Source organism: Spermophilus citellus, assembly GCF_964194105.1.
Source record: "Spermophilus citellus genome assembly, chromosome: 7".
NCBI classification, from domain to species: Eukaryota; Metazoa; Chordata; class Mammalia; order Rodentia; family Sciuridae; genus Spermophilus; species Spermophilus citellus.
Window position 1 is genome coordinate 164,158,507 of NC_138188.1, and position 24,404 is coordinate 164,182,910.

General features: G+C 59.5%; 1 protein-coding gene across 2 annotated transcripts in view; it reads left to right on the forward strand.

Annotated features, from left to right (window-relative positions):
- Positions 1-24,404, forward strand: part of TRPM2 (transient receptor potential cation channel subfamily M member 2) — a 52,156-nt gene that overhangs the window by 19,203 nt on the left and 8,549 nt on the right. For both annotated transcript variants that reach the window (XM_081301314.1, XM_081301315.1), the window contains 17 exons: positions 1,041-1,143; positions 5,190-5,311; positions 5,499-5,843; positions 7,609-7,746; positions 8,770-8,899; positions 9,125-9,270; positions 10,308-10,420; positions 12,162-12,375; positions 13,906-14,024; positions 14,546-14,678; positions 15,044-15,215; positions 17,171-17,354; positions 19,272-19,453; positions 19,700-19,832; positions 21,284-21,371; positions 23,300-23,387; positions 23,980-24,137. In XM_081301314.1, the coding sequence (XP_081157440.1) occupies positions 1,041-1,143; positions 5,190-5,311; positions 5,499-5,843; positions 7,609-7,746; positions 8,770-8,899; positions 9,125-9,270; positions 10,308-10,420; positions 12,162-12,375; positions 13,906-14,024; positions 14,546-14,678; positions 15,044-15,215; positions 17,171-17,354; positions 19,272-19,453; positions 19,700-19,832; positions 21,284-21,371; positions 23,300-23,387; positions 23,980-24,137 (2,568 nt within the window). The remainder of the gene's footprint in view (positions 1-1,040; positions 1,144-5,189; positions 5,312-5,498; positions 5,844-7,608; positions 7,747-8,769; positions 8,900-9,124; positions 9,271-10,307; positions 10,421-12,161; positions 12,376-13,905; positions 14,025-14,545; positions 14,679-15,043; positions 15,216-17,170; positions 17,355-19,271; positions 19,454-19,699; positions 19,833-21,283; positions 21,372-23,299; positions 23,388-23,979; positions 24,138-24,404) is intronic.

Sequence of the window (24,404 nt, forward strand, 5' to 3'; positions counted from 1 at the left end):
AGGACAGGGCAGCAAGACTGGTTTTGTTCAGGGAACTTTGCTGGGGCTGATGGAGGGGGAGTGTGCTGGGCAGGAAGCCAGGAGGGTTTTGAATTTGCATGAAGACTGGACACACTGGGGCCTTAGAGACAGAGGTTGGGTGTGTGAGGGATGGGGACACACTGAGAGACAGAGGTTGGGTGTGTGAGGGGACCTGGAGTGGGCAGAGTCTGTGCACAGGTGTGGCCAGGCAGTGTGGCCAGGCTGAGAGGGGAGGGCCGGCAGGCACGGCTGGTGTGGCAGTCCTGGGGAGAGGAGGGAGGGACCTCAGGGCTGTGGGGACCTGCAGTCAGATGTGGAGTGCCCACCTGGCTGCAGGGTGGAGGGGTTTTGAGGAGCAACTGGTAGTAGGTGTGGCATCTAGGAGATGTTGGACAGACGAAAGATAAAGATGCTGGTTGGGTGGCTGGGTGTGTGGATGGATGGATGGATGGACACATGGACAGACAGACATTACATAGACGGTTGGCCACACATAGATAGGCACACAAGTTGGTGGATAGACACATGTCTGGAAAGCTACATAGCGAGACAGAGACATGGATAGATGGATTGATACATGGATGTGTGGATAGATGGACAGATAAACAGACAGGTGGATGGGCAGTAGGTAGGATGGATGGTTGAAGAGACAGGGCGGGGAATGGCTGGGGCTCAGACAGGACCAGGAGGAGAAGCCTTGCACAGCGTGCTATATTCTGGAAGACTCTGTGTCATTGAGATGAAGATGCTTCACACTTGAGCCATGTTTTCCACCTAATGGCCACCACACTGCAATGTATTTGGTCCTTATGCATCTTCACCATCACCATCTAAGGTGAGAGGAGGCGAATGGTGGCCCAGCTCACACAGGACAGGCAGGGCTTGTGCTCAGGATTCAGGCTCCCTGTTGGGGACACAATTCCAAGTGTCCTTAAAGGAGATAGGACATTCACTCATTACTTTGTATCTCACTTGGACAATTTTTTTTCTTTTTCTTTTTTTTTTTTTTTTTTTTGCAGATCCAAGACATTGTCCGGAAGCGGCAGCTGCTGACCATCTTCCGGGAAGGCAAGGATGGTCAGCAGGATGTGGATGTGGCCATCCTGCAGGCTTTGCTGAAAGGTGAGGGCCAGGGAAAGTGGGAAATGGGGGAGAGTCCAGATTGCAGGTGCTTGGGATGAGGGACCCCAGTCCCAAGGTGCCATGATGCTCTTCCTCAGTCAGAGGCATGGGCCAGGGAACCGCTGGCTGTGAGCCATGCCACCTCACACTCCTGCCATCGGGAGACTCAGCAAACTCCTGGTGAGGTGACTCAAAGAGACTTACACTGAGACACTTTGCAGTCAAACTTCCAGAAGACAAGACAGAATCTTGAAGTCATCAAGAGAGCAGCAACTTGTCACATACAGGGCTCCTCAGGAGGAGTGTCTGGATCTCTCATCAGGGGCTGGGGTGTGGCTCAGTTGGTGGAGGGCTTGCTGTACATGCACAAGGCCTGGGTTCTAATCCAGCACAAAACAAAAACAAAACCAAAAAACAGATTTCTTATCAGGAGCTACAGAACCAGAAGGAAGTGGAGGGATATAGTCAAAGTACTAAAGATAACGTGTCAGCCAAGAATCCTATACCCAGAAAGCCGTCCTTCACCAGTGAAGGAGAAACTAAGATGTTCCCAGATAAATACAAGCTGAGGGTGTTTGTTACCACTAGATCTGTGGTGTAAGAAATGCTCGGAGAGACCCGCAGAATGGGATGGAAGGACACTGGACAGGGCCTCACGGCCATCTGAAGAAATAAAGATTCCAATAAAGGTCAATACATGGACGATTATAAAAGCCAGCGTTATTGTAATAATGGCTCATAACTTCAGTGACAAAGTTAGAAATCAGTGGCAGAAGTAACACTGGGAAATTCATAGATCTGTGGAAATCAATCAATACACTTTCAAACAACCAGTGAATTGAAAGAGAAATCAAAGGGATATTACAAAATACTTAGAGACCACTGGAAATGAAAATACAACATACTGAAATTCATGGAAAAACAGTGCTAAAGGGGAGATCTTCGTCTCTGAATGTTACATTAAAAAATTAAGGGGATGTGCTCAGTGGTAGAGCGCCTGCCTAGCATATGCGGAATCCTGGGCTCAATCCTCAGGACTGAATAGTCATCTTTAAATAAGAGACCTCTCAAGCCAACAACCTAACTTTAAAACTTAAGCAACTAGGAAAAATAGGACAAACTAAAACCAACCCAAGGTTTGCAGAAGGCAGGCAATCGTAAAAACGAGAACAGAGATCAACGTCACAGAGAACAGAAACAACGGAGAACACCAAGGAGATCGAAAAGAACAACAAAACCAATACTCCTGTAGTCAGGTGGACTAAGGAAAAGAAAGAAGACTCAAATCGCTGAAATCGAAATGAAAGTGAGGACATTATCACCAAGACGAAGGGTCGCATTGGTATGAGCAGACAGACACCAACTGATCGGATGACCTAGATGAAGTGGACACATTCCCGAAAACACGAAACCTACCAACACTAGACCACGAGTAAATAGAAGGCCCGAGTGGACCTATCACCAGAAAGGAGATTGAGCCAGTGACAGAGGTCTCCCCAGGAAGAAAATCCCTGGATTTGGTGGTCTCACTGGTGAGTTAGCCAAACATTTAAAGAAAAACTGACACCAATCCCTCCTAAACTTTTCCAAAAAATTAAAGAGGAGGGAAGTCATCCTAACTCATTCTGTGAGGTCAGCATTACCTCGATCCAACTCCAGACAAAGATGCTGCAAGAAAGAAAAGTACACAACAACAGTCTTCAGCCAGGGTGCTAGGATCCACTCTTGTCATGGACAGACCTTGTCATGTAAGACCCCAACTGTGAGGCTCCTGGAGGAAGTCAGAGCAAAAGTGTCATGGCACCAGATTTGGCAGTGATTTCTCGGAAATGATCCCAACGGCTTAGGAAACAAAAGAAGAACAGACAAACCTAACTCATGAAAACGAGAAACCTGGTGCGTCAAAGGTGACTCTCCACAGTGAGAAGGTGATCCACACATCAGGAAAAATTCTCACATCCTACGTCAATGAGGGACTAATGGCAGGTTACAAAGAGAACTTGTACAACTCAACAATTAAAAAATCCAATTAAAAAAAGAGACAACAGAACAGGGCACGGCGGCACACACCTGTAATCCCAGCAGCTTAGGAGGCTGAGGCAGGAGGACCACAAGTTTAAAGCCAGTCTCAATAACTCTTACTCTCAGGAAAATGACTACATGATCCACCCGACTCAGGAGTCAAAGGTCATTCCTTCCAAAGGCACCCGGCAAAGCTCAGGGCTGAGTCAGGAGTGGACACTGCCCAGGCACACACACGTGCAGAGGGCATGTTCCCAGCACTGGACGAGACCACGTCCACGTGCATGTCTGCATGTCACAGACGCAGGTGGGACGTTCCTGACCCAGCTCAAAATAAAAAATACAGAGGGCTGGCGGTGTGGCTCAATGGTAGAGCACACTTGGGTTTAATCCCTAGTACCAAAAACTAAAAAATAAAAAAAAATAAAGACACTAGACTAGAACGACTGTCTCCACAGAAGGCATGTGTGTGGTCAATAAATATGTGACATGGCGCTTGGCATCTCGGGCCACTAGGGACGTGCACATTCCAAACTTCTGCAAGAGACCATCTTGCATGCTTTAGGATGGTTGCTGTTCAAAACAAAGCAGAAGTGGCTGGGGTTGAGGCTCAGTGGTAGAGCGCTTGCCTTGCATGTGCGAGGCCCTGGGTTCGAGGCCCTGCACCACATAAAACTAAATAAATAAATAAAATAAAGTTAAAAAAAAACCCAACAAAGCAGAAACCAGTGTTGGTGAGGCTGTGGAGATGGAACCCTGTGCCCTGCAGGTGGGTGCAGAGGATGTAGCCGCCATGGAGAGCAATACAGCAGGTCCTCAAAAGGTACCAGGTGCAATTCCAAGCCCTCCAGCGACTGGGGGCACACTCAAAGAACCACAGGAGGCCTTCAGGAGGGAGCCCATGTGCCCACGATCACAGCGGCTCTATCCACAGTAGCTAGGGGGCAGAGACAGCCCAGTGTCCACTCACAAGTGGAAAGATAAGCAGTATGTGGCCCATCTACCCAATGGAACAGTATTCAGCCTCAAAAAGGAAGGCGTTTCTGGCACCTTCTACCACACGCAGGGATCTCAGGGCAGGCTACCAAGGGATGGCAGTCATAAAAGTACAAATGCCACGTGCGTCCAGGTCCATGAGGGAGCTGGACTCAAATCCAGAGTCAGCGGAATGGGTGCCACCCAGAGGGGGTCAGGGAGGGGACAGAGCTGCAGCTTTCAGGGTCAGAGGGTCTGAGGTGGGTGTGTGCGGGTGCCCGGCATCGTGGGTGAGTTGGGCACCACTGAGCCGCACACTCGCAGCACTAGGATGCCAGGCGCTGTCTTGTGTGTTCAGCCACAAGGAGAGCTCGGGCAGCTGGGTGACGCTTCTGTCCTGTCTCGCGCTCTGCTCCGAGCGCCGTTCCTGCGGGCCACCGTGTGCGTGACTGGCTCCTTTCCCGGCGGCGTAGGAACAGGGCTTTTCCGGGGGTTGTGACTACACCACGGTTGCTTTTCCCACTCATTGGTGGGTGGATATTTAGGTGGTCTCCAGTTTGGAGCTGTTGGTTTTCGCTTCCCTGGGCAGAGGGGCCAGGAGAGGGACCCGTCGTCACAGTGTTTTTACTGACAGACGCAGGGGTGGCGTATGGGGTGAGGCGAGGCTCAAACTCCCCTTTCTCCTGTGAATAATGACCCACGCTTCGAGAGTGAAGCAGGACAGAGCAGAGAGTGCTGGGTGGGCGCTGGTCCGGGCTGGCAGCTCTGAGTCTGGGCATTCAGACTCAGACTCTGTGCACCGTGAGCTCTTCCCTCCCGTCCGTCCCTGCCACCTGTCATGAGGGGCGTGGCTGGACTGAGTGGGTGCGCGAGGCCCAGAGCCCAACGTTCTCTGGCTCCAGCCTGGAGTGAAGAGAGCTTCCCGGGGCGTGTCGGGGGGTCCAGGCGGCTGAGTTCACCTCTGAGTCACTGAGAGGCGGTCCACCACCCTGTCCCCAGCTCCCCCTTGAGCCCCAGGTGGAGGATTGACCCCTGCCCCTCACCCGCAGCTTCTCGGAGTCAAGACCATTTTGGCCATGAGAACTGGGACCATCAACTGAAGCTGGCCGTGGCCTGGAACCGCGTGGACATCGCCCGCAGTGAGATCTTCACTGACCAGTGGCAATGGAAGGTGAGTCCCGTGGAGGGACGGGCTGGGCCCATGAGTCCTCCTCAGAAGCCAGACCAATCCCTGGGGCGGGTGGCCTAGGCCGGCTCCGTCCTCTCCAGACTGGAGGCAAGGGCAGCCCGTCAGGTCACTGAGGCTGGCTCCGCCAGGCAGCGACCCGTGTGACGGCCATCCCCGGGCTCCCTCTCAGCCCTCAGATCTGCACCCTACGATGACGGCCGCTCTCATCTCCAACAAGCCCGAGTTCGTTAAGCTGTTCCTGGAGAATGGGGTGCGGCTGAAGGAGTTCGTCACCTGGGACACGCTGCTCTACCTGTACGAGAACCTGGAGCCCTCCTGCCTGTTCCACTGCAAGCTGCACAAGGTCCTGGCCGAGGAGCGCCTGGCCTGCGAGCCCGCCGCCCGGCTGCACATGCACCACGTGGCCCAGGTGCTGCGGGAGCTCCTGGGGGACTCCACTCAGCCGCTGTACCCCAGGCCCCGGCACAGCGACCGGCCGCGGCTCTCGCTGCCTGTGCCTCACATCAAGCTCAACGTGCGTACCGCTGACGCTGCGCCAGGCTCTGCTGGTCCCCAGAGCTCTGGGTGTTTGCAGTGGCTACATGGGCGGCCAGCGGGGTGGGGGGGTGGGTGCGAACCTCAGAAATTAATGTTCTTACAGTCCTGAGGCCAGGAGTGCCAGGTCACAGTGCCCACGGGGCAGGGTGTCCCTTCCTGCTGCAGGTGGCTTCAGGTGGAGACAGGGAGGGTTGGGAGGGAGACACCCATCTCTGGTCTCTTTCTCTTATAAGGAAGCCAGTTCTGTTGAGTAGGGCCCCCTCGGTAATCTCGCTTTATGTCATTACCTTCTTAAAGGCCTTGTGTCCAAATCCCAGGGTCGGTCGCACCCCAGGTTAGGGCTTCCACAGAGAATCTTAGGGGCCCAGCAATGCTCTTAATGCTGCCTTCCTCGAAGTTCCAAGCAGCAGAGAAGGTTGGTCAGGGAAAGGGGCCAACTCTGCTGGAGCCCGGCCTGCCCCCCATGTGCTCTTGGATTTCTTGCAGCTGGGTCAGGAACATCCCACCTGCGTCTGTGACATGCAGACATGCACGTGGACGTGGTCTCGTCCAGTGCTGGGAACATGCCCTCTGCACGTGTGTGTGCCTGGGCAGTGTCCACTCCTGACTCAGCCCTGAGCTTTGCCGGGTGCCTTTGGAAGGAATGACCTTTGACTCCTGAGTCGGGTGGATCATGTAGTCATTTTCCTGAGAGTAGAATGTGCTTCGATTCCTGTTTGGAGCCTCGGCCCAGGTGAAGCCGAGCTGTGCTACGTGGTGCTCTGTGCCCGTATCCTCGGGTTCCTGCAGCACAGGGCACGAGCCTTGGGCTGCAGCTTTGTCTTGGGGCTGTGTTTGCTGTGTCCTGACATTGGCTCATGGTGGCTCTGTGGAAGCCATGGGTTTTCTTTCTCGGCTCTAGAGGCGCCTACGTGGCCGGAGCGAAGTCTTCCTCCCGGCGTGGAAGCCTCCCACGAGTGCGTGTGGCCCAGAGTCCTTTGTGAGCAGGTCTCACGACTCTCTCGGTTTCCTTCTGGCTGTGTCTTGGTCTGGATTCTCTATCTCTTCTAAAATGGCACCTGGCTTTGTCTTCTGTCCACGAGGCGATTTTCTGCCTTCTCCAGGTTTGGCAACCCACCGCTGGCCCTGGCGAGCCATGCCTGACCTGGGGAGACGGGGCGGCTGCTTGGTCGCACAGACCCAGCTCTGCCCTTCTTGATGTGGGGATTGCTCTCCGCCTCTGGGAACTGTTTCCTGGCCATCTGAGAACATGACCATGGGGCTGGGAGTGGGTTCTGGTGCTGCTGAGTGGGCTCAGTGTCGGTGCTGTCACGTGCTGCTCAGATGGGACCCTCGCTGTCCCTGCCTGTCCTGAGTTCCTCTCTGCAGGAGACACCGTGTGGGGTCCCCTCGCAGAGCTCACAGCCACAGTCCTGCTCGGTGACTGCAGGATTCACTCACTGAAAGAGCTAGGGTGCCATCAGATGGGCTTTGAGCGCATGGCATGTTACACGGGTCTCAGAGTGTCCGTAAAGGAGACAGATGGGTACCCCTGTTCCAGAAGTTTCTCCATGTCTCTGGAACAGTGGTCCTTGAACTGCGGTGTGTATAAGAGTGACCTGGGCTGCTGAAAATACAGGCTATGGTCTCAGTCTCTGGGACAGTGACCCTGAGGCTGGGCGAGGGCAGGACGGGTGTTCCGACAGCCCTGGGTTTTGATGCCAGTGGGCCTCGGTGGGACCTGGGCTGTCTGCTGCCCCCAGGTGCAGGGAGTGAGCCTCCGGTCCCTCTACAAGCGCTCATCGGGCCATGTCACCTTCACCATGGACCCGGTTCGGGACCTTCTCATTTGGGCCATCGTCCAGAACCGCCGGGAGCTAGCAGGCATCATCTGGGCACAGGTAGTAAGACTTGCTTCTTGGAACACAACTATAGGCTATTGACCAATGGAAGGAAGCCCATGCCCACAGCAAGTGGGGTCCCCACAGCTTGGAGGGAGGGCAGTGGGGTCTGGTCACAGCAGGACTTAGTGCCCTGTGATGCAGAAATAAGAACTTTGCTCTAGGAAGGAAATCTTTTTATTTTATTTTATTTTTTAAATCCTGCCAATACTAAGGGACACAGCCACATCAATGTTTATAGCAGCACAAATCACAGTAGCTAAAGTGTGGAGCCAACCCAGATGCCCTTTGGTAGATGAATGGATAGGGAGACTGTGGTATATAAACACAGTGGAACATTACTCAGCAATAAAAGAGAATAAAATCATGGCACTTGCAGGTAAATGGGTGAGTTGGAGAGTATCAGGCTCAGTGAAGAAGCCAAACCCCCAAAACCAAAGGCCGAGTGTTTTCTTTGATATGAGGATGCTGACTCATAATGGCGATGGGAGGGCATGGGAGGAACGGAGGGACTCTAGATTGGGCAAAGGGAACGGACGGGATGGGAGGGGGCGTGGGGGTAGGAAAGACGGTGGAGTGAGTCAGACATCCTTACCCCAAGTCCATGTATGAAGACACGAATGGTGTGAAAATACTTTGTGTACAACCAGAGACTTGGAAAATTGTGCTCTGTGTGCCATGTGAAGTGAACTGCATTCTGCCCTCATATATAACAAACTAGAATAAATAAATGATTAAAAAAGGCCTGCCAAGCAAACTTGTCATGTCCAGGGCAAAACAAGGCCTGTGGGAAGACTGTCCTTTGTGGCCCTCCAGGTCCTCATAGGCCAGGGTACGTGCCATGTCGTCTGTCCACTAGGATAGTGCAGGGCAAGCAGATGTCTCTGTAGTTAGTGCAGCAGGTGGCCATCAGCAGTGGTTGCAGGCCATTGTAACAGCCCACACTGTGCCTGGCTGTGCCTGGTCCTGGGCAGGGGTGGCCCTGGCTGGCTCCAGGCCTCACTGCTCCCCTGGTGTCCCCAGAGCCAGGACTGTATTGCCGCAGCCCTGGCGTGCAGCAAGATCCTCAAGGAGCTGTCCAAGGAGGAGGAGGACACAGACAGCTCGGAGGAGATGCTGGCCCTGGCGGACGAGTTTGAACACAGAGCCATCGGTGAGCGCTGAGGGACACTGGGCCCAGACCCTGGCTCACACACCTGCTGTCACCCTGGGGTCCTTGCCTCTTGGCCTGGATGTTTGGGGGCATCAGCTCCACCTGCCTGTTTTGCCATGTGCAAAATCTCAGTCCAGGGTGCCCTCTGGAGGGCTCGCTTTCTGACTGTCCCCAAGGCTTGGTGACTGTCACCTGCTGTTCTGACTCAGATCTTCCTCTGCCCAGGGGTCTTCACCGAGTGCTACCGGAAGGATGAAGAGAGAGCCCAGAAGCTGCTCATCCGCGTGTCGGAGGCCTGGGGGAAGACCACCTGCCTGCAGCTGGCCCTGGAGGCCAAGGACATGAAGTTCGTGTCTCACGGCGGCATCCAGGTGACCGCTGAGGGCCGCCGGCAGTGCCTGGGTGCTCTGGGACGGCCACAGCCTCCAGTTCATGCAGACGGCATAGGCGTTCACTCCTGGTGACAGGGACCCCTCACATGGCCACACGCCCCCCTCCTAGGACGCCGCCTCCCAGCCCGTAGACGAGGAGACCGGTGCCCAGAACAAGCAGCGGTGTGGCCAGGCGCCCTAGCCACCCCGCGGCCCCAGCAGCTGGAGGCTGAGGCAGGAGGGTAGACTCAAGGCCGGCCCCGAGGACTCAGTGAGACTTCCAGCAATTTAGCAAAACCCTGTCCCAAGCAAAAGGGCTGGAGGCGTCACTCAAGGGTAAAGCGCCTCTGTGTCCCATCCCCAGGACCCACAAAGAATGAGAGGGAAAAAAGAGCCAGTGGCTGGCGGTCGGCCGTGGAGGCCGGGGTTCACTCCAAAGTGGGGCTCCTGCCTGGGAGCAGCAGGAGGTCCCCAGGTGGCCCAGCAGCCGGTCAGCCTGTGGGCCTCTAGGCTTCAGGAGGGACGGGGCAGCTCACTGCTGCTGCAGAGCAGGACAGGGGCCACCACAGCCTGGCACAAGGCATGTCCCCAACTCTGGGGGCTCCTCCCAGCACAGTGTCAGGCTGCCACCGTGTCCAGGCGGCTCCATGTGACCTGGGGAGGAGGAGTCCTGGCCCCACCCCCAGGGGCTTAGAGGGCCAGCTGAGTCCCAGTGAGAGCCTGGGACTGTGGGGCCTGGGGACCCTGCGGGGAGGGCACCCTCAGCTCAAGAAGGGAGGACAGATGGATGGAGTCACAGGTGGACCCCCCTGGTGTGAGACCCACTGTCCACCCCTTACCACTGTGGACCACCGCCCAGCTCTGCCCCTCTGGAGCCCGTCCTGCAAGGGCACCTGTCCTGTGCTGGCCACCTGCAGCGGGGGCTCAGAGCGCACTCTGGTGGTCACCGAGGGTGTGGTGTCACCCTTGGGTGGGATGAGAGGTGGGATCAGGGCAGGCTGGGGTGCCCACCATCCCAAGACCCCCGCTGTCCACAGGCCTTCCTGACCAAGGTGTGGTGGGGCCAGCTCTGCGTGGACAACGGGCTGTGGCGGGTGATCCTGTGCATGCTGGCCTTCCCGCTGCTCTTCACTGGCCTCGTCTCCTTCAGGTGCAGCAGGGCCGCAGGCCTCGGAGCTGCGGGTGGTCCTGGGGGCCCTGGGAGCAAGGGGCCTGTGTCCTGCCGCTGTGCCAGGGCCCCAGGGTGGTTGGGATGCACGTGGGCAGGAGGTGGAGGGAGGACCCATAGGCCCCACACCCACGGGCCCCCGCACCCACGGACCCCCACACCCATGCCCCCCACACCCACGGGCCCCTCCACCCACGGGCCCCCCACATCCATGGACCTCCACACTTATGGGCCCCCGCACCCACGGACCCCCACACCCATGCCCCCCACACCCACAGACCCCCCACACCCATGGCCCCCCACACCCACGGACCCCACACCCACGGACCCCACACCCATGGCCCCCCACCCCAGACCCCCCACACTCATGGACCTCCACACCCACAGACCCCCCACACTCATGGACCCCCACACCCATGCCCCCCACACCCATGGCCCCCCACACCCACGCCCCCCACATCCATGGACCTCCACACTCATGGGCCCCCACACCCACGGGCCCCTGCACCCACGCCTCCAAAACCCACGGACCCACACACCCACAGCCCTGTACCCATGGGCCCCACACCCACAGGCCCCACACCCACGGGCCCCAACACCCATGGCCCCCCACACCCACGGACCCCTCATATCCATGGCCCCCCACACCCACGGGCCCCTGCACCCACGGGCCCCCCACATCCATGGACCTCCACACTCATGGGCCCCCGCACCCACGGACCCCCACACCCACGCCCCCCACACCCATGGCCCCCCACACCCACGGACCCCCCACATCCATGGATGTCCACACTCATGGACCCCACACCCATGGCCCCCCACATCCATGGACCTCCACACTCATGGGTCCCCGCACCCACGGGCCCCTGCACCCACGCCTCCAAAACCCACGGACCCCCACACCCACAGCCCTGTACCCATGGGCCCCACACCCACGGGCCCCACACCCACAGCCCTGTACCCACGGGCCCCCACCCCATGGGCCCCCACACCACAGGCCCCCACACCCATGGACCTCCACCCCCACGGACCCCACCCCCACGCCCCCGACACCCCCGAGGGCCACCCACCTGCCAGCCCGTCCCACAGCTGAGCTTCCTGGGGATGGTCAAGGCCCCTGGCACCGACCTGAGCCAGTCCAGGTGGGCCACAGTGCCCCGAGGTCGAGAGGGGACAGTGGTGGCTGATGGTGGCTGCAGGTTCAGGCCTGGCCCAGCATCCCCTGTGGCCTCCCCAGAAGCGTGGCATCCAGTTGAGCTCTCAGCCTCTTTTACTGGGAACTGGATGGGAGCCCAGGGACAGAGCTGGGGCCCCAGCCCGGGTGGCCATCTGGTCCCCCCTTATGGGGGCACCTGAGGTCGAGTGTCCACCTAGCCCCAGGAGAGGCTGGGCTCCTACTGCCCCCCAGTGGGAGTCACCGTGTCCGTGGCCCTGGGCAGATGCGCAGGGGTTGACCTTTGGGTCCGCACTGTGTTGGGCTGAGGGTCCGACCCCTTCTCCTGTGGGGGTAGGTCCTGGGTCCAGAGGGCCAGAAAGACCCAGGCTGGTTGTGAGGGTCTCTCCAGAACCACCATGTGACCTCTGATGCCCGGTGACACTCCCCAACACCTTCCACTCCTGGGTCACATCTCAGGAGAATGGGGCCCTCTGGTGGTGATGGGTGGGACTGTGGCACCCTCGGCCCCTCACGTGCGCCCTCTGGTGTCTGCTGCTGCACCTGCAGGGAGAAGAGGCTGCAGGCCCTGGGCGGCCCGGCCCGCGCCCGTGCCTTCTTCAACGCGCCCGTGGTCATCTTCCACCTGAACATCCTGTCCTACTTTGCCTTCCTCTGCCTCCTGGCCTACGTGCTCATGGTGGACTTCCAGCCCGCGCCCTCCTGGTGCGAGTGCCTCATCTACCTCTGGCTCTTCTCCCTGGTGTGCGAGGAGACGCGGCAGGTGTGCCTGCCCTGCACTCTCAGTCCTTGGACCCCTCCCCACGGTGGCACATGGTGTCCGTCGGGCACTCCCTGCCTGGGAGAGCCAGCCTGGCTGCTTTCTCACAGTGGACCCTTGGCCCATCCCTGAGGAGCCAGTGGGGCCCTGGGCAGAGGAGGCACCCTGGTCGCCCAGGGGGGCCTGGCAGCGGGCACCCCACAGACATCCTCCTTCCTGGCACCAGAGGGGCTTTGGGTGGGTGTTTGGCTCTCACCCCTGAGAAGGGCGTGGCCGGGTGTGGGGTCCTGGGCCACCCAGGCTGCGGGAGCTGGGCTGGCTGAGTCCCCACCCCCCTTCTTCCCAGCCTAAGTGAGATTTGAGCCCAGTAAAGGAAGGGCAGAGGGTCACCCCAGGACAGTCCTGCACCCAGACCTCCTGGGTCCTCCCTGTGCGGCTGTGCAGCACTTCATTCTCATGGGACCATGTCACCAGGGACCCTCCCTGGGGCCTCAGTGCCCAGGGCTTTTACTGGGTCCTGTCACATCGACTGGTTGAGCACCCTTTTGGCTGACCTTGGCCCCTCCAGAGGTCAAGTGATCCTGCACAGCCCACCTGCCCCTCGCCCCGTCTCACTGTTGGACCACCTGGAGTGGCCCAAGCCCAGGTAAACGGAGACGTGCTTGCCTGGCAGCACGTGCCCAGCTCTGCGCTCTGGGGTCACCTTCCAGGACTTCCTGAGGGCCTTTGGGCCCGGTCAGCGTGGAGAGTCCCCACTGCAGATCTAAGATGCCAGCCCCTAGCGGCAGCAGGTGGATGGGCTAGGCTGATGTGTCCCTCAGGGCTGGGCTAGGCCCTATGGAAGAAGGTTCTGTTCAGCATGACCTCTGGTTGCTGACCTTGCAGGCCTCGGAGAGAAGTCATGCTTACCCTGGGTTAACATCCTGCCGGCTGGGGGTCCCTGGGGAGGTCCAGCCCCAGGAAGGAAGCACAGGGCTGGACTGGGCAGGTCGGGAGAGTGCTGGGTCCTGCTTGGCCCGTGGTTTCTCCCAGTGCCTCCTTCTGCAGTTGGAATCTCTCCTCGAGGGGCCGAGGTCCCCATGCTCCCCCAGCCCAGCCTGGCAGGGGGGCCTCAGACGAGGAACGTGCTCTTCTCCCGAGACTCTCCTCAGACCCGGGGACGACATCTGCCACCAGGCGGTGGGGCTCCTCCTGGGCAGCCACAGGGCTCCAGGTCCCCTCCGGCCCCTCCACTCTGGGCTGCCTCAGAGAACAGGCCCAGTTGCTGCCAGGGCAGATCCCGGGGAGCTGCTGGCACAACACGCACACACGCACACACGTGTGCACAGGCACTCACGCGTCTCGCTGGGCAGGTCACGGGTTGGAGGGAGGGCTTCAGCTGGCAGCAGAGCCTGGTGAGAGCCCGCTGCCCCATGCTGCCCGCTCTGCCCTGACCCACTCCCCGCCCCTCTCACCGCCCACTGAGGAAGGGAGTGTGAGGTGCCCGTGTGACGTGGTGACGGCCTCTCGGCCCCCGGCCGCCGTCTCCCGTAGCTCTTCTACGACCCCGACGACTGCGGGCTGAGGAAGATGGCGTCCTTGTACTTCAGCGACTTCTGGAACAAGCTGGATGTGGCTGCCATCCTGCTCTTCATAGTGGGGCTGACCTGCCGGTGAGCCGCCCCAGGCCCTCTGCCCCTCCCTGTGTGGCGCCGTTGTCCCTAGCAGCTCAGCCTCCGCCCAGGGCTGGGCTCTGCTCTGAGCCCCAGACTGCCATCGTCCCTGGGTGATGTGATGGTCCTGCTGTGTCTGCCCTCAGGGGTTGGAGGAACCCACCTTGGATGGCACCCATGTGCAGGGCCACCAACTGCAGCCAGGAGTGCCCCTCCCCAGACCCTGTGCTCCCCACCCCTCCTGCTGGGTCACTCTTAGCCCCTGTGGCCCTGGTCTAGAAGGCTGCGGCACCCTCTCTCCATGACAAGCATCCTGTTTCCCAGGACGTCCCCGCCTGGCTGCCCTGCTGAGGCTGGGCATCTGGACCCTTCTGAAGAGAGTCCCAAGGCTCTGTCTTGACCTCGCCCTCGAGGCTCCCAGAGCCCCCAGTGCTGGACGGGGGCTAGGGGCAGGCTCTGGAGCCACAGGGGTCTGGGGAGCAGAGCCTGAGGCCAGTGTTCCTGCCCTACCCGGCTGCCAGGCTCATCCCGTCCACACTGTACCCGGGGCGCATCATCCTCTCTCTGGCCTTCATCATGTTCTGCCTCCGCCTGATGCACATTTTTACTGTCAGCAAGACTCTGGGGCCCAAGATAATCATCGTGAAGCGGATGGTAAGGGAGGGGCCGCCCGGCCTGGCCTTGCGCCCTAGGCTCCCAAACCCCTCGTATCTCTGCCCCTGCGGCCCCCCCTCCGGTCATCTCGGCTGCTCTTCCCACCTCTGCATTGGCTCCCACCCTGTTCCCCTGCGGTGCATCCCCCCCCGTCGGGGTTGTTGACCCCCCTTGTCCCAGTGGCTCCCCGGGGGGTTGGTGAGCTCTATGGGGATATGGTGGCCCAGAGCTGCTGCCCGAGGAACCTGGCCTCCCGTGTCCCCGTGTGGTGGAGGTGGTCTTCCACCACGGCTGGGCACTGCGGGAATCTCCCCGGGCAGGCCGAGGAGCACGGGGCGCACGGCAGCCGGTGCCTGTCTCTGCAGATGAAGGACGTCTTCTTCTTCCTCTTCCTGCTGGCCGTCTGGGTGGTGTCCTTCGGGGTGGCCAAGCAGGCCATCCTCATCCACAACGAGAGCCGGGTGGACTGGATCTTCCGAGGGGTCGTCTACCACTCCTACCTCACCATCTTCGGCCAGATCCCGGCCTACATTGATGGTAGGCGCTGGGCGCGGCTGGGCCAGGACACGGGAGGGATGGGGACGCTCAGGGGACGGGGAGGGCTGGGGCCACTGCTCCGTCAGCAGCACCATGGCCCAGTTGAGTCACAAGGTGTCACCAGGGAGCCAGGGTGTGGGCGTCAGCCCCAGCCCCAGCCCCAGTGTTAAATGCCACCTGCTGCTCTGTCCCCCCACCCCAGGCAGAAGTCCCCCCATCTGACAGGGAGCCCTGTCTGTAGAGTGGCTGCTCTTTTTAAACAGCGTCCTTTCGCGTGAGCCACGTGCCAGCCACCTGCACCGCGTCCGTGCCAACGGCTCTGAGCGTTTTTAGAGCCTTCACGTCACCTGAGAGACGCCCCTTCCCGTCGGCAGGGCCTCCCTCCCCCTCCCTGCAGCATGGGGCACTGTGGTCTGCTTCCTGTGGACCTGCGTCTGCCTCCCTGAGGTTTCTGTAAATAGGGAAATGGGTCTGATGTGGCGTCTGGCTCCCTCCGCGGGACGCGGTGTGGTGCTTCCTTTCATCGTAGTGTATTGTGCTGCCACCTGGCTCCCGTGAACGATGTGGTCGTGAACACTGATGGCAGTCCCTGTGGCCGCACTCCTACGTGCCCCCGTGAGGTCTGAGGGGGCCAGGCCCCCATCTCTCGCCAGCACCCAGGACTGTCCTTGCTCATCATCGTCACAGTGGGTGGCTGTGGCAGCTTAGGAGGTCTTGACTGGCTTTCCCTTGGGCTCGGTGCCGAGCACCCCTTCCTTGGAGAATGGCTAGTCCTGCCCTTCACCCACTTTCCCTCGGTTCTTTATTGTTTTTCTCTTGTTGAGAAGTGAGAATTGTGACACCAGACCCTCAGCACATAGAGGATTTGCATTCTGTCACCACGTCTTTCACTTTCTTTAGGAAAACACTCTCTTTGAAGCATGCAGATCTTTGATTTGGATGAAGATCAACTGAGCAATCTTTTTTTTAACCATTTGTGCTTTGTGGTCCCGTCTATGAAACCATTGTCTGACCCACGGCCACGGAGATTTTTATGTCTGCTTTTCTTCTAAGACTTTTATAGCTTTGGCTCCTTCTTCAGTCCTTTGACCATTTAAATGACCTTGGTGGGTGGCGTGGTGCCGTTCTTCAGCGTGTGGGTGTTCAGCGGTCAGGGATTGCCTGCTCACAGGACTGTCCTTTCTCACTGAATTGTCTGCCTCCTTGGTGAGAGCCTGTCGACTGAAGGTCAGAGCTGACTTCTGGATGCTCGGCTCTGCCCTGTTGGTCAGCACACCAGTCCCTCAGCAGCCCCTCACTGTCCTGCTTACTATAGCTTTGTAGTAAGTTTGACATGGGGGGCCAGTACCCCAACTTTGTTCCTCCTTTTACAGATTGCTTTGGCCTCTGGACCCTTGGGGTCCACATGAATTTTTGGACCAGCTCATCCATTTCTCTAAAAAAAAAATCTGGAATTTGGCTTGTTACACAGGATGTCTTTTCACTTATTGAGATTTTTAGTTTATTGCAACAACAGTCTGCGGTTTCAGTGTACAAGTCTTATGCTCCTTCTGTTAAATTTATTTCTAAGTATTTGATTTTCTCATGCTGTTGTTAATTTTTTTCTTTTAAAATACTTTTCAACCAAATTGAATTCCCCCAGGGCTGGGACCCGTGTCTCCCCATGACTGTGGCCTCAGAAGTGCCAGGTGGGGGGCTGGATCCTGACGCATGCCAACCTGGGGCATCTCTGGCTCTGGGCTAACCTTGGCATTCACGTGTCCTCCCTGAAGAGGATGCTTGGATGTGGATAGATGCGCTCATTGGACTTGTCCAGGCCTGAGCTGGCGCTGCACTCACTGGGTGTTCAGGTGCCAGGCCTTGGGACCCTTGGCCGTGCCTGGCTGCTGGGTGCCTTCCAGCCACACCTGTGACTCTGTGTTGTCCCTGGCTTTCCCACCCCCTCCCAATGCCAGGCGTGAACTTCAACATGGACCAGTGCAGCCCCAATGGCACAGACCCCTACAAGCCCAAGTGCCCCGAGAGCGACGCAGCGGGGCAGGCACCGGCCTTCCCCGAGTGGCTGACGGTCCTCCTGCTGTGCCTCTACCTGCTCTTCACCAACATCCTGCTGCTCAACCTCCTCATCGCCATGTTCAAGTGAGTGCCAGTGGGCGGGCGCCGTGCCAGGGCCCGCCTGGGCCCCACACTAGCCTGTGTCCTCCCAGAGGGCCGCCCAGGATGCCTGTCCCATGGAGGCACCTCTAACATCCCAGGGCCACACGCATGGCCACAGCTCCCTGGTCACAGCAATACTGGCCTGTCCATGTCGCTGCTCCTGGGGCACCCAGAACACACATGTGTCCTGCTCATCTGGGGGTGCTGACCATGCTGACCGTGCCACCTCAAGTCCGTAGCTCCACCTGGGAACATGTGGTGGCCACTGGCTGCTCAGGGCTGCCCCTTGTCCCCTGAGTGTCCTGCTGTGTCCTCACTTCCTGGGCGTGCTCCTGCGGCCCCTGCTGACCCCTCTGATGGTGTGTGCTGAGGCTTCCTTGAGACCCGTTCCTGGCACTGAGGCCCTGTGCGGCCTGCCTGTCCACCTGTCAGGCTGACCCCCACACATCTCCCCATTTCACAGTGGTTTTGTGTGTCACCCACAGTCATGGGTCAGCTCTTTGTGGGTAGCATCCCCGGGACCCACAGAGCAGAGGTGACCTGCAGCTCCCTAGGGAGGGGCTTGAATAACCCCACCCCAGGATGTCCCCATCTAACCTGAAGAAGCTGTGGCCATGGGGTGGTGAGGGGCCTTCGCAGACGGGATGACGTCCAGGGTCCTGAGATGGGAGATGACCCCGGGTCACCTGGGTGGCCTAACATAGCAGGTCCAGGGGCCTCTGGACCATGGGAACGGCAAGGGACAGACCTTCCCGGAGCCTGCAGGAGGAAGAGCCCTGTGTCGCCTGCAGTGGGCTAGGGAGGTTCTGCCCTCCAGAAGCCCAGGAGCACTATGGGATTGTTTCCAGACACCAAGTTTGTGGCGATTTGTTACAGCAGCCATAGGAAGCTGATACAGTAGCTCTTCCTTCTCTTTGAAAATATCTAGGAGTTAAAAAAAATACTTGGTGTTTTGAAACATTCCATCTTATTAGACCTTTGCTATTTTGTTGGTGAAACAAAAGATACAAAACAGGTGACCTGTCCTGCCGACCTGGGTGGACTGCTCTCATCTCGGCCCCAGGACCTCCCTCTACTGTAGATCTCTGGTTGGTGTAGCAGCTGCTAGCCAGGGTGTGGGGGCCCATTAGGCTTCTGTGGGTCTTAAACCTGGAGCTCAGGGAATGCTGAGATGGCTTAAGAGGAGTCGGAAAGCAGGAGACACTAAGAATGAAGACCCTGGTGCTGGGGCCGGGTCCCAGAACCCCAGGGTGTCTCGGGCTCCCTGATCCGCTGCTGGCCTGAGAGTGAGCAGCCCCGCCAAGGAGAGCTCAGCCCGCCACTGGCACTCCCCGAAATTCAGAAAGCCCTTTGGGCACCCTGCCCTGTCCACCACTGCAGGCACGCTCCAGGGACTCGTGGCCTCTGGAAGTCCTCCCCCTCCTAGCTCGTCAGGTGCCCATCTCCCCTTTCATCGGCTGAGTCCTGGGATGGCCCCCTGTGTTGACATCGAGAGTCCTCCCCACTTGAACTGAGAACTAGAGGCCAGGCTGGCAGGAAGGCCAGTCGTCTGTCTGGGACATCCTCTGCCAGGCCAGCCCAAGACACCTAGATGGTGGTGTCTGCACACAGTTCGGGGTGACACCAGCTGGTGTCAGATCAACAGATCATCCCTCCCAGAGGTCGATGGCAATTGGTGTCTGTCCCCCCTTCTGCCATGTAAGAAGGCTTTTGGCATCTGAGAGCCACGTAGCTTGTCTGCTTTCTCACCGGGCTCTCAGGAGGCTGGTCCACCTCGTGTCATGTCCCACGCTGTCCCCCTGTGCTGGCTGCTTCTGCTGTCCATGGGCACCCACAGGACACCTGCGTCTGTCTCCTGCAGACATACTGACCTGCCCTTCCCCCTCACCTCCCTGCCAGCTACACGTTCCAGCAGGTCCAGGAGCACACGGACCAGATCTGGAAGTTTCAGCGCCATGACCTGATAGAGGAGTACCATGGCCGGCCACCTGCGCCACCCCCCTTCATCCTCCTCAGCCACCTGCAGCTCCTGGTCAAGAGGGTGGTGCTGAAGATCCCAGCCAAGAGGCACAAGCAGCTCAGTGAGTGCCCTCCTGCTGGGCACACGTGCAGCCACCCTGGGCACAGGCGGGGACCTGGGGGTGGGGGTGGCAGCTCCAATTTTTTGGTTCCTAAGAAGACGGGAGACTCAGCAGGCACACTGACTGCTCAGACTGCTGGGCTGCCATGGGGGCAGTGGGGCAGAGGGGGTGACAGACCCAGGGCCCCAGGGCCGGGCCTCAGGTGGGCTCAAGTCCCCTCTGTCTGACCCAGCCTTGTCCCGACAGAGAACAAGCTGGAGAAGAACGAGGAGGCAGCCCTCCTGTCCTGGGAGATGTACCTGAAGGAAAACTACCTGCAGAACCGGCAGTGCCAGCTCCAGCAGCAGCCGGAGCAGAGGATCCAGGACATCAGCAGCAAGTACGGAGGCCCGGTGGCCAGGGGAGCCACTGCCATCCACAGGGACCAAAGGGCCATCTCACCTGGGCAGGCCCAGGCCCGTGCCATGGAGGGAGAACTGGGTGTCACTGTGCCCAGACTCGAGCAGATGGGGCATCTGTGCCCAGCTCACCCAGCGCAGAAGGTAGAAGGGGCTTTGGCTGTCAGCCAGCTCACATCACCAGGACCCTTGCTGCCCTGGGCCCTGGGGGTCCTAGGGAAGCTGGGTGATGGAAGGAAGACCTGGTGGGCTGGAGGAGGAGGCCAGGGAGGAGACTGTTGGTGTACCTCCTTGCTGCAACTCTGCAGGGCCTGGAGCCCAGCCTGGGGACACTTGCACAACTGCACCGTCACCCTCTCCCAATTCCGTCCTCCCTGCTTCTTTCCAGGGTGCGACACCAGTGAAAGACCTTTCTGCCACCAGCCCCTCAGCCCTGTAGCAGCCAGCAGGTCCTGAGTGCCCACGGCAGGTTGCAGGGAGACCTGGCCTCAGGGCTCGGCTTTCAGTGTGTCTCGCTGTGGCCAAGCCCTGCTCCTGGCTGGCCCCAGGTTTCTCATTAAGTGAAGGGGGAGGGGACAAGGTGCCACCCACCTAAGGCAGAGCAACTGTATGGGCAAAAGCAGACTCACCCCAGAGGCAGAGAGCCTCCTCCCCTTCCCAGATGCCTGGAAGTGGGCCACACCTCAGTGTCACTGGTCCCTGGTTGAAATGACTACTCATTTTATTACAAAAATACATTGCTTGGGGCTGGGACTGTGGCTCAGCTGTAGCGCTCCCCTAGCAAGGGCAGGACCCGGGTTCAATCCTCAGCACCACATAAAAATAAAGGCATTGTGTAGTGTCCATCTACACCTAAAAGATAAATGTTAAGAAAGTACATTGCTTGCCGCTGTCACCACAGGCAGCAGAAGCCACCCCAGGCACAGCCAGAGCTCTGGGGATAGGCTGGCCGAGGTCATTTTAACTATGAACACGGAGGCCAAGGTAGGCAGAGGGGCCTGTGTTTTAGCAAAGTTAGGAAAAACCAAACAATCCCCTAACTCAGCACTACCTGCCCCCCAAAACCAACCCAGCTGTTCCCAGTCGCTCATGACCCAGGACTCAGAGAGGGGGGCCGCCGGGGGCAGATCCAGGTGTCCAGCTCAGGTGTGTGCACCCCCTCACCTGCATCTGCCCAGCTCCCTGCTGCTCTCAGACCCGCCCTGTGGCCCTGGCCATGCGTCTGCAGAAGCCGTCCCCTCCGGGGCTCTAGCAGTTCATCCTACACAGAAACACCTGTTAGAAATGCTCTCTAATCAGGAGAGGATGATGGCCAAGCAGGTCAGCGAGAGCCCGGGCTGCTGGCTCTGGTGGGGCCCAGCAAGGGGCACCGTGTCTCCCCCATGTCCCAGGGCCCCGCGCCTGGCTGTGGCTCAGCTGCGTCTTCCTTCAGGGTGGACGCCATGGTGGAGCTGCTGGACATGGACCGTGTGAAGAGATCGAGCTTCATGGAGCAGAGACTGGCCTCCCTGGAGGAACAGGTGGGTCATCACGACTGGAAACGAGGTAGGGAAGATCGGGAGCGGAGGGAAGTCGTTCAGCCAGAAGAGCCCCCTCCTGCCCAGACGCTCTGCGGGGAGCCCTGCCTGTGGGCGAGGTGCTCCCCTGGGGGCCTTGTGCTCGCTCAGGGTCCCAGGAGCAGACTGCTTGTCCCCTGCTCCAGCTGCAGCAGGCTCCCTGAGGGGGAGGACCTGAAGACAGCCCGTGCTGCTTTCCAGCCCACGGAGGCCGAGCTGGGGAGGGAGGGAGAGCCTTGGGGGCTGTGCAGAGATGGCCGTGAGCTTCCGTGGGGACCACCCGGCTGGTGCGAAGCAGCGTCGGGAAGGAACAGGTGCTCTTAGCTGGGGTGGGGCCCTGGCCTTGAAGGGTGTGCTCGGGAGAGTGGGCAAAAGAGCAGCAGGGCCAAGGGGGATGGCTGGCCTGCTCCTGCCTAGTTGTGCGAGCTTCCTGGAGCTGCTGTGACACATGACCCCAGACTGGGCGGCTTCGACTTGGCTCCATCCCCTCTGGAGACTCCAGAGGGGTCCTCCCTGCCTCTTCTGGCTTCCGGTGGTCCCAGGCGTCCCTTGGCCTGTGTCCCCTCGCTCCAGTCCCCGCACCCTGCCTCACACAGCCTCATTCCTGGTGGATGCTGGGCTCCTGTTCTTACAGGGACACCAGTCACTGGACGCAGGGTCCACCCTGATCCATAGTGGGTTAGGGTGCTTAACTAATCGCATCTGCAAAGATTATTTCTACACTAAATGGTACTCTGGGTTCTGGGGGGACATGAGTGTTTGGGGGCACTTCAACCCACGAGATGGGTGCTTGCTCCCCATGTGCCCTGGGACTGCCGAGGTCCTGGCCTGGGGTGTGGTGAGAGTGGAGTGGGTGAGGGAGGTGTGCCAGGATCCTGCTGACCAGGCAGTGCAGGGGACGTCCCGGGCAGTGCTGGCACCCAGGGCATGAGCAGGGGGGCTGTGTGGGGAGACCTGGCTCCCTCGTTTCTGTCTGAGATCCAGGGGACTTAGCAGGGCAGTTCTGGGGTCCACAGCAACTTGGCGCCTGGCATGGACGTCACCAGAGTTTTGTGTGTGTTCTTGCCTTACCATAAAGGGTCATGGCCCACGTTGTCCCCCCCCCCCCGACACCTCCTGTCCTTCAGTCTCCACCACCCCTGGTCAATGTCCGCGGGCCAGGCCCCAGGCTGGAGCTTCTGACAGAGACCTGCAGCCACAGCTGCCTGCCCAGTCAGTGGAGCCCTGCTCCAGGCTCAGGCTGCTGCTCCCCTCCAGCCAGGGGCATGCTGCTGGGGTGTTCAACTTTGGCCAGCCCTGACCAGGCTGCTGACTCCCAGGCCTCCCCAGGGGTCCTGGCCTTGCCGACACCTCCGATCTGGGTGAGCAGTCACTGCTGTTTCACAGACAGCGCCCAGCGACCCCTGTGCCCCGGCTCTTCAGAAGTTCCTGGGGCAGCGCTGGGTCTGCTTCTTGCTTCTGTTCATGGTGCCCCCTCCCCACCCCCGTAGTTCCGATTTGTCCCTCTGGGGACTGCAGGTGGGTCCCCTTGCCTCTGTGTGTCCAGTCCCGTGGTCACTGTCTCTCTTGGCCAAGCAGTGCGGTCTGACACGGGGGTCAGCAGCCAGCCCCCCAGGGCAGCAGGGACTCCAGGCCCTGGCACACCTGAGGTTGGCCGGCTGCCTGGGGAGTGGGACCCTGGCACACCTCCCTGGGCTTTTAACTTTCAAACTGCTCAAGGTGCTAAGAGGCTCAGTCTGCTGAGGGGATGGGGCTTTGGCGGGTGCTGGAGCCGCCTGGGGAGTCAGACCAGGATCCAGCTGCTGGCCTCACCACCAAGGTGGGTGGAGGGCAGGAGGGTGCTGCTGGTGGCAGCAGGTGCCAACCAGACTTGCTTGGGGCATGCCTTCCAGGTGGCCCAGACGACCAGAGCCTTGCAGTGGATCGTGACGACCCTGAAGGACAGCGGCTTTGGCTCAGAAGCAGATGTGCCCACTCTGGGTGAGTGTGAGTGCGTGGCCGCGCTCACAGCTGGTCTCCGCCAGCCTGGGTACATCTGGATCTGGGATCCGTCAGGAGGAGGGGCAGCTGCAGGGGTCTGCCTCCGAGCCCTGCAAGGCCAGCCCCCATGGGAGCAGAGCCCGTCCACCACACAAGCACCCAGGCCCAGCCTGTCCAGGGCAGCCTGGCCAGCTGATTCTGACCATCTCCTAACACCTGGCTACAAAGTTGGGGTGAGAGCGGGCAAGTTATCTGGATGTCAGACTGTCCCATGGCCCAAGTAACAGAAAGCAAAATCATTTTCCTAAATTTGCAGCTGACCCCAAAATGGACATGAGTGAGTGGTTTTCCTTGGTTGTGGCTGGGCCTCAGAGAGCGAGTTTGTCACCACTGACCGGACAGGCCTTTGTAGTGGGCTGTGAGGTCAGCGCACCTCTGAGAGCTCTGTGCAGCTGCAGGGAGACAGGTGTCAGCTGGGGACGTGGTCATGAGCAGGCTGCCCTCCCAGCACAGGGCCCAGGAGAGGGAGCCCACGGCGCTGGTGTCTGAACCTGAGCTGGGCTTTCTGTTGTGACTTGTGTGCTGTTCCCAGCACCCCAGAAGGCCACCGACGAGCCGGACGCTGAGCTGGGCAGCCGGAGGCAGGCAGAGGAAGCAGGAGATGGCTATCATGTGAATGCCCGGCACCTCCTCTACCCCAACTCCCCCGTCACACGCTTCCCTGTGCCCAACGAGAAGGTGCCTTGGAAGGTGAGTGTCCTCCTGCGAGCCAAGGCAGGAGGGCCGGCTCTGGAAGGGGAGGTGGCCCCGCTCTGCCACCTCCTGTGTTCCTCAGGCTCCCCAGCAGGCGGCCTCAGGGCTCTGGACATCTGGTGGCCCTGACTGAGGCGTGTGGGTCAGGTGGGGCACAGAGGGCCTGACAGGTGCTCCGGTCCCTCACAGGGCCGGTGGCCCAGGTGCTGCTGCAGCTTGTCATCATCCCCAGCTGTCCCCAGTGAGCAGCAGCCCCCCCTCCTC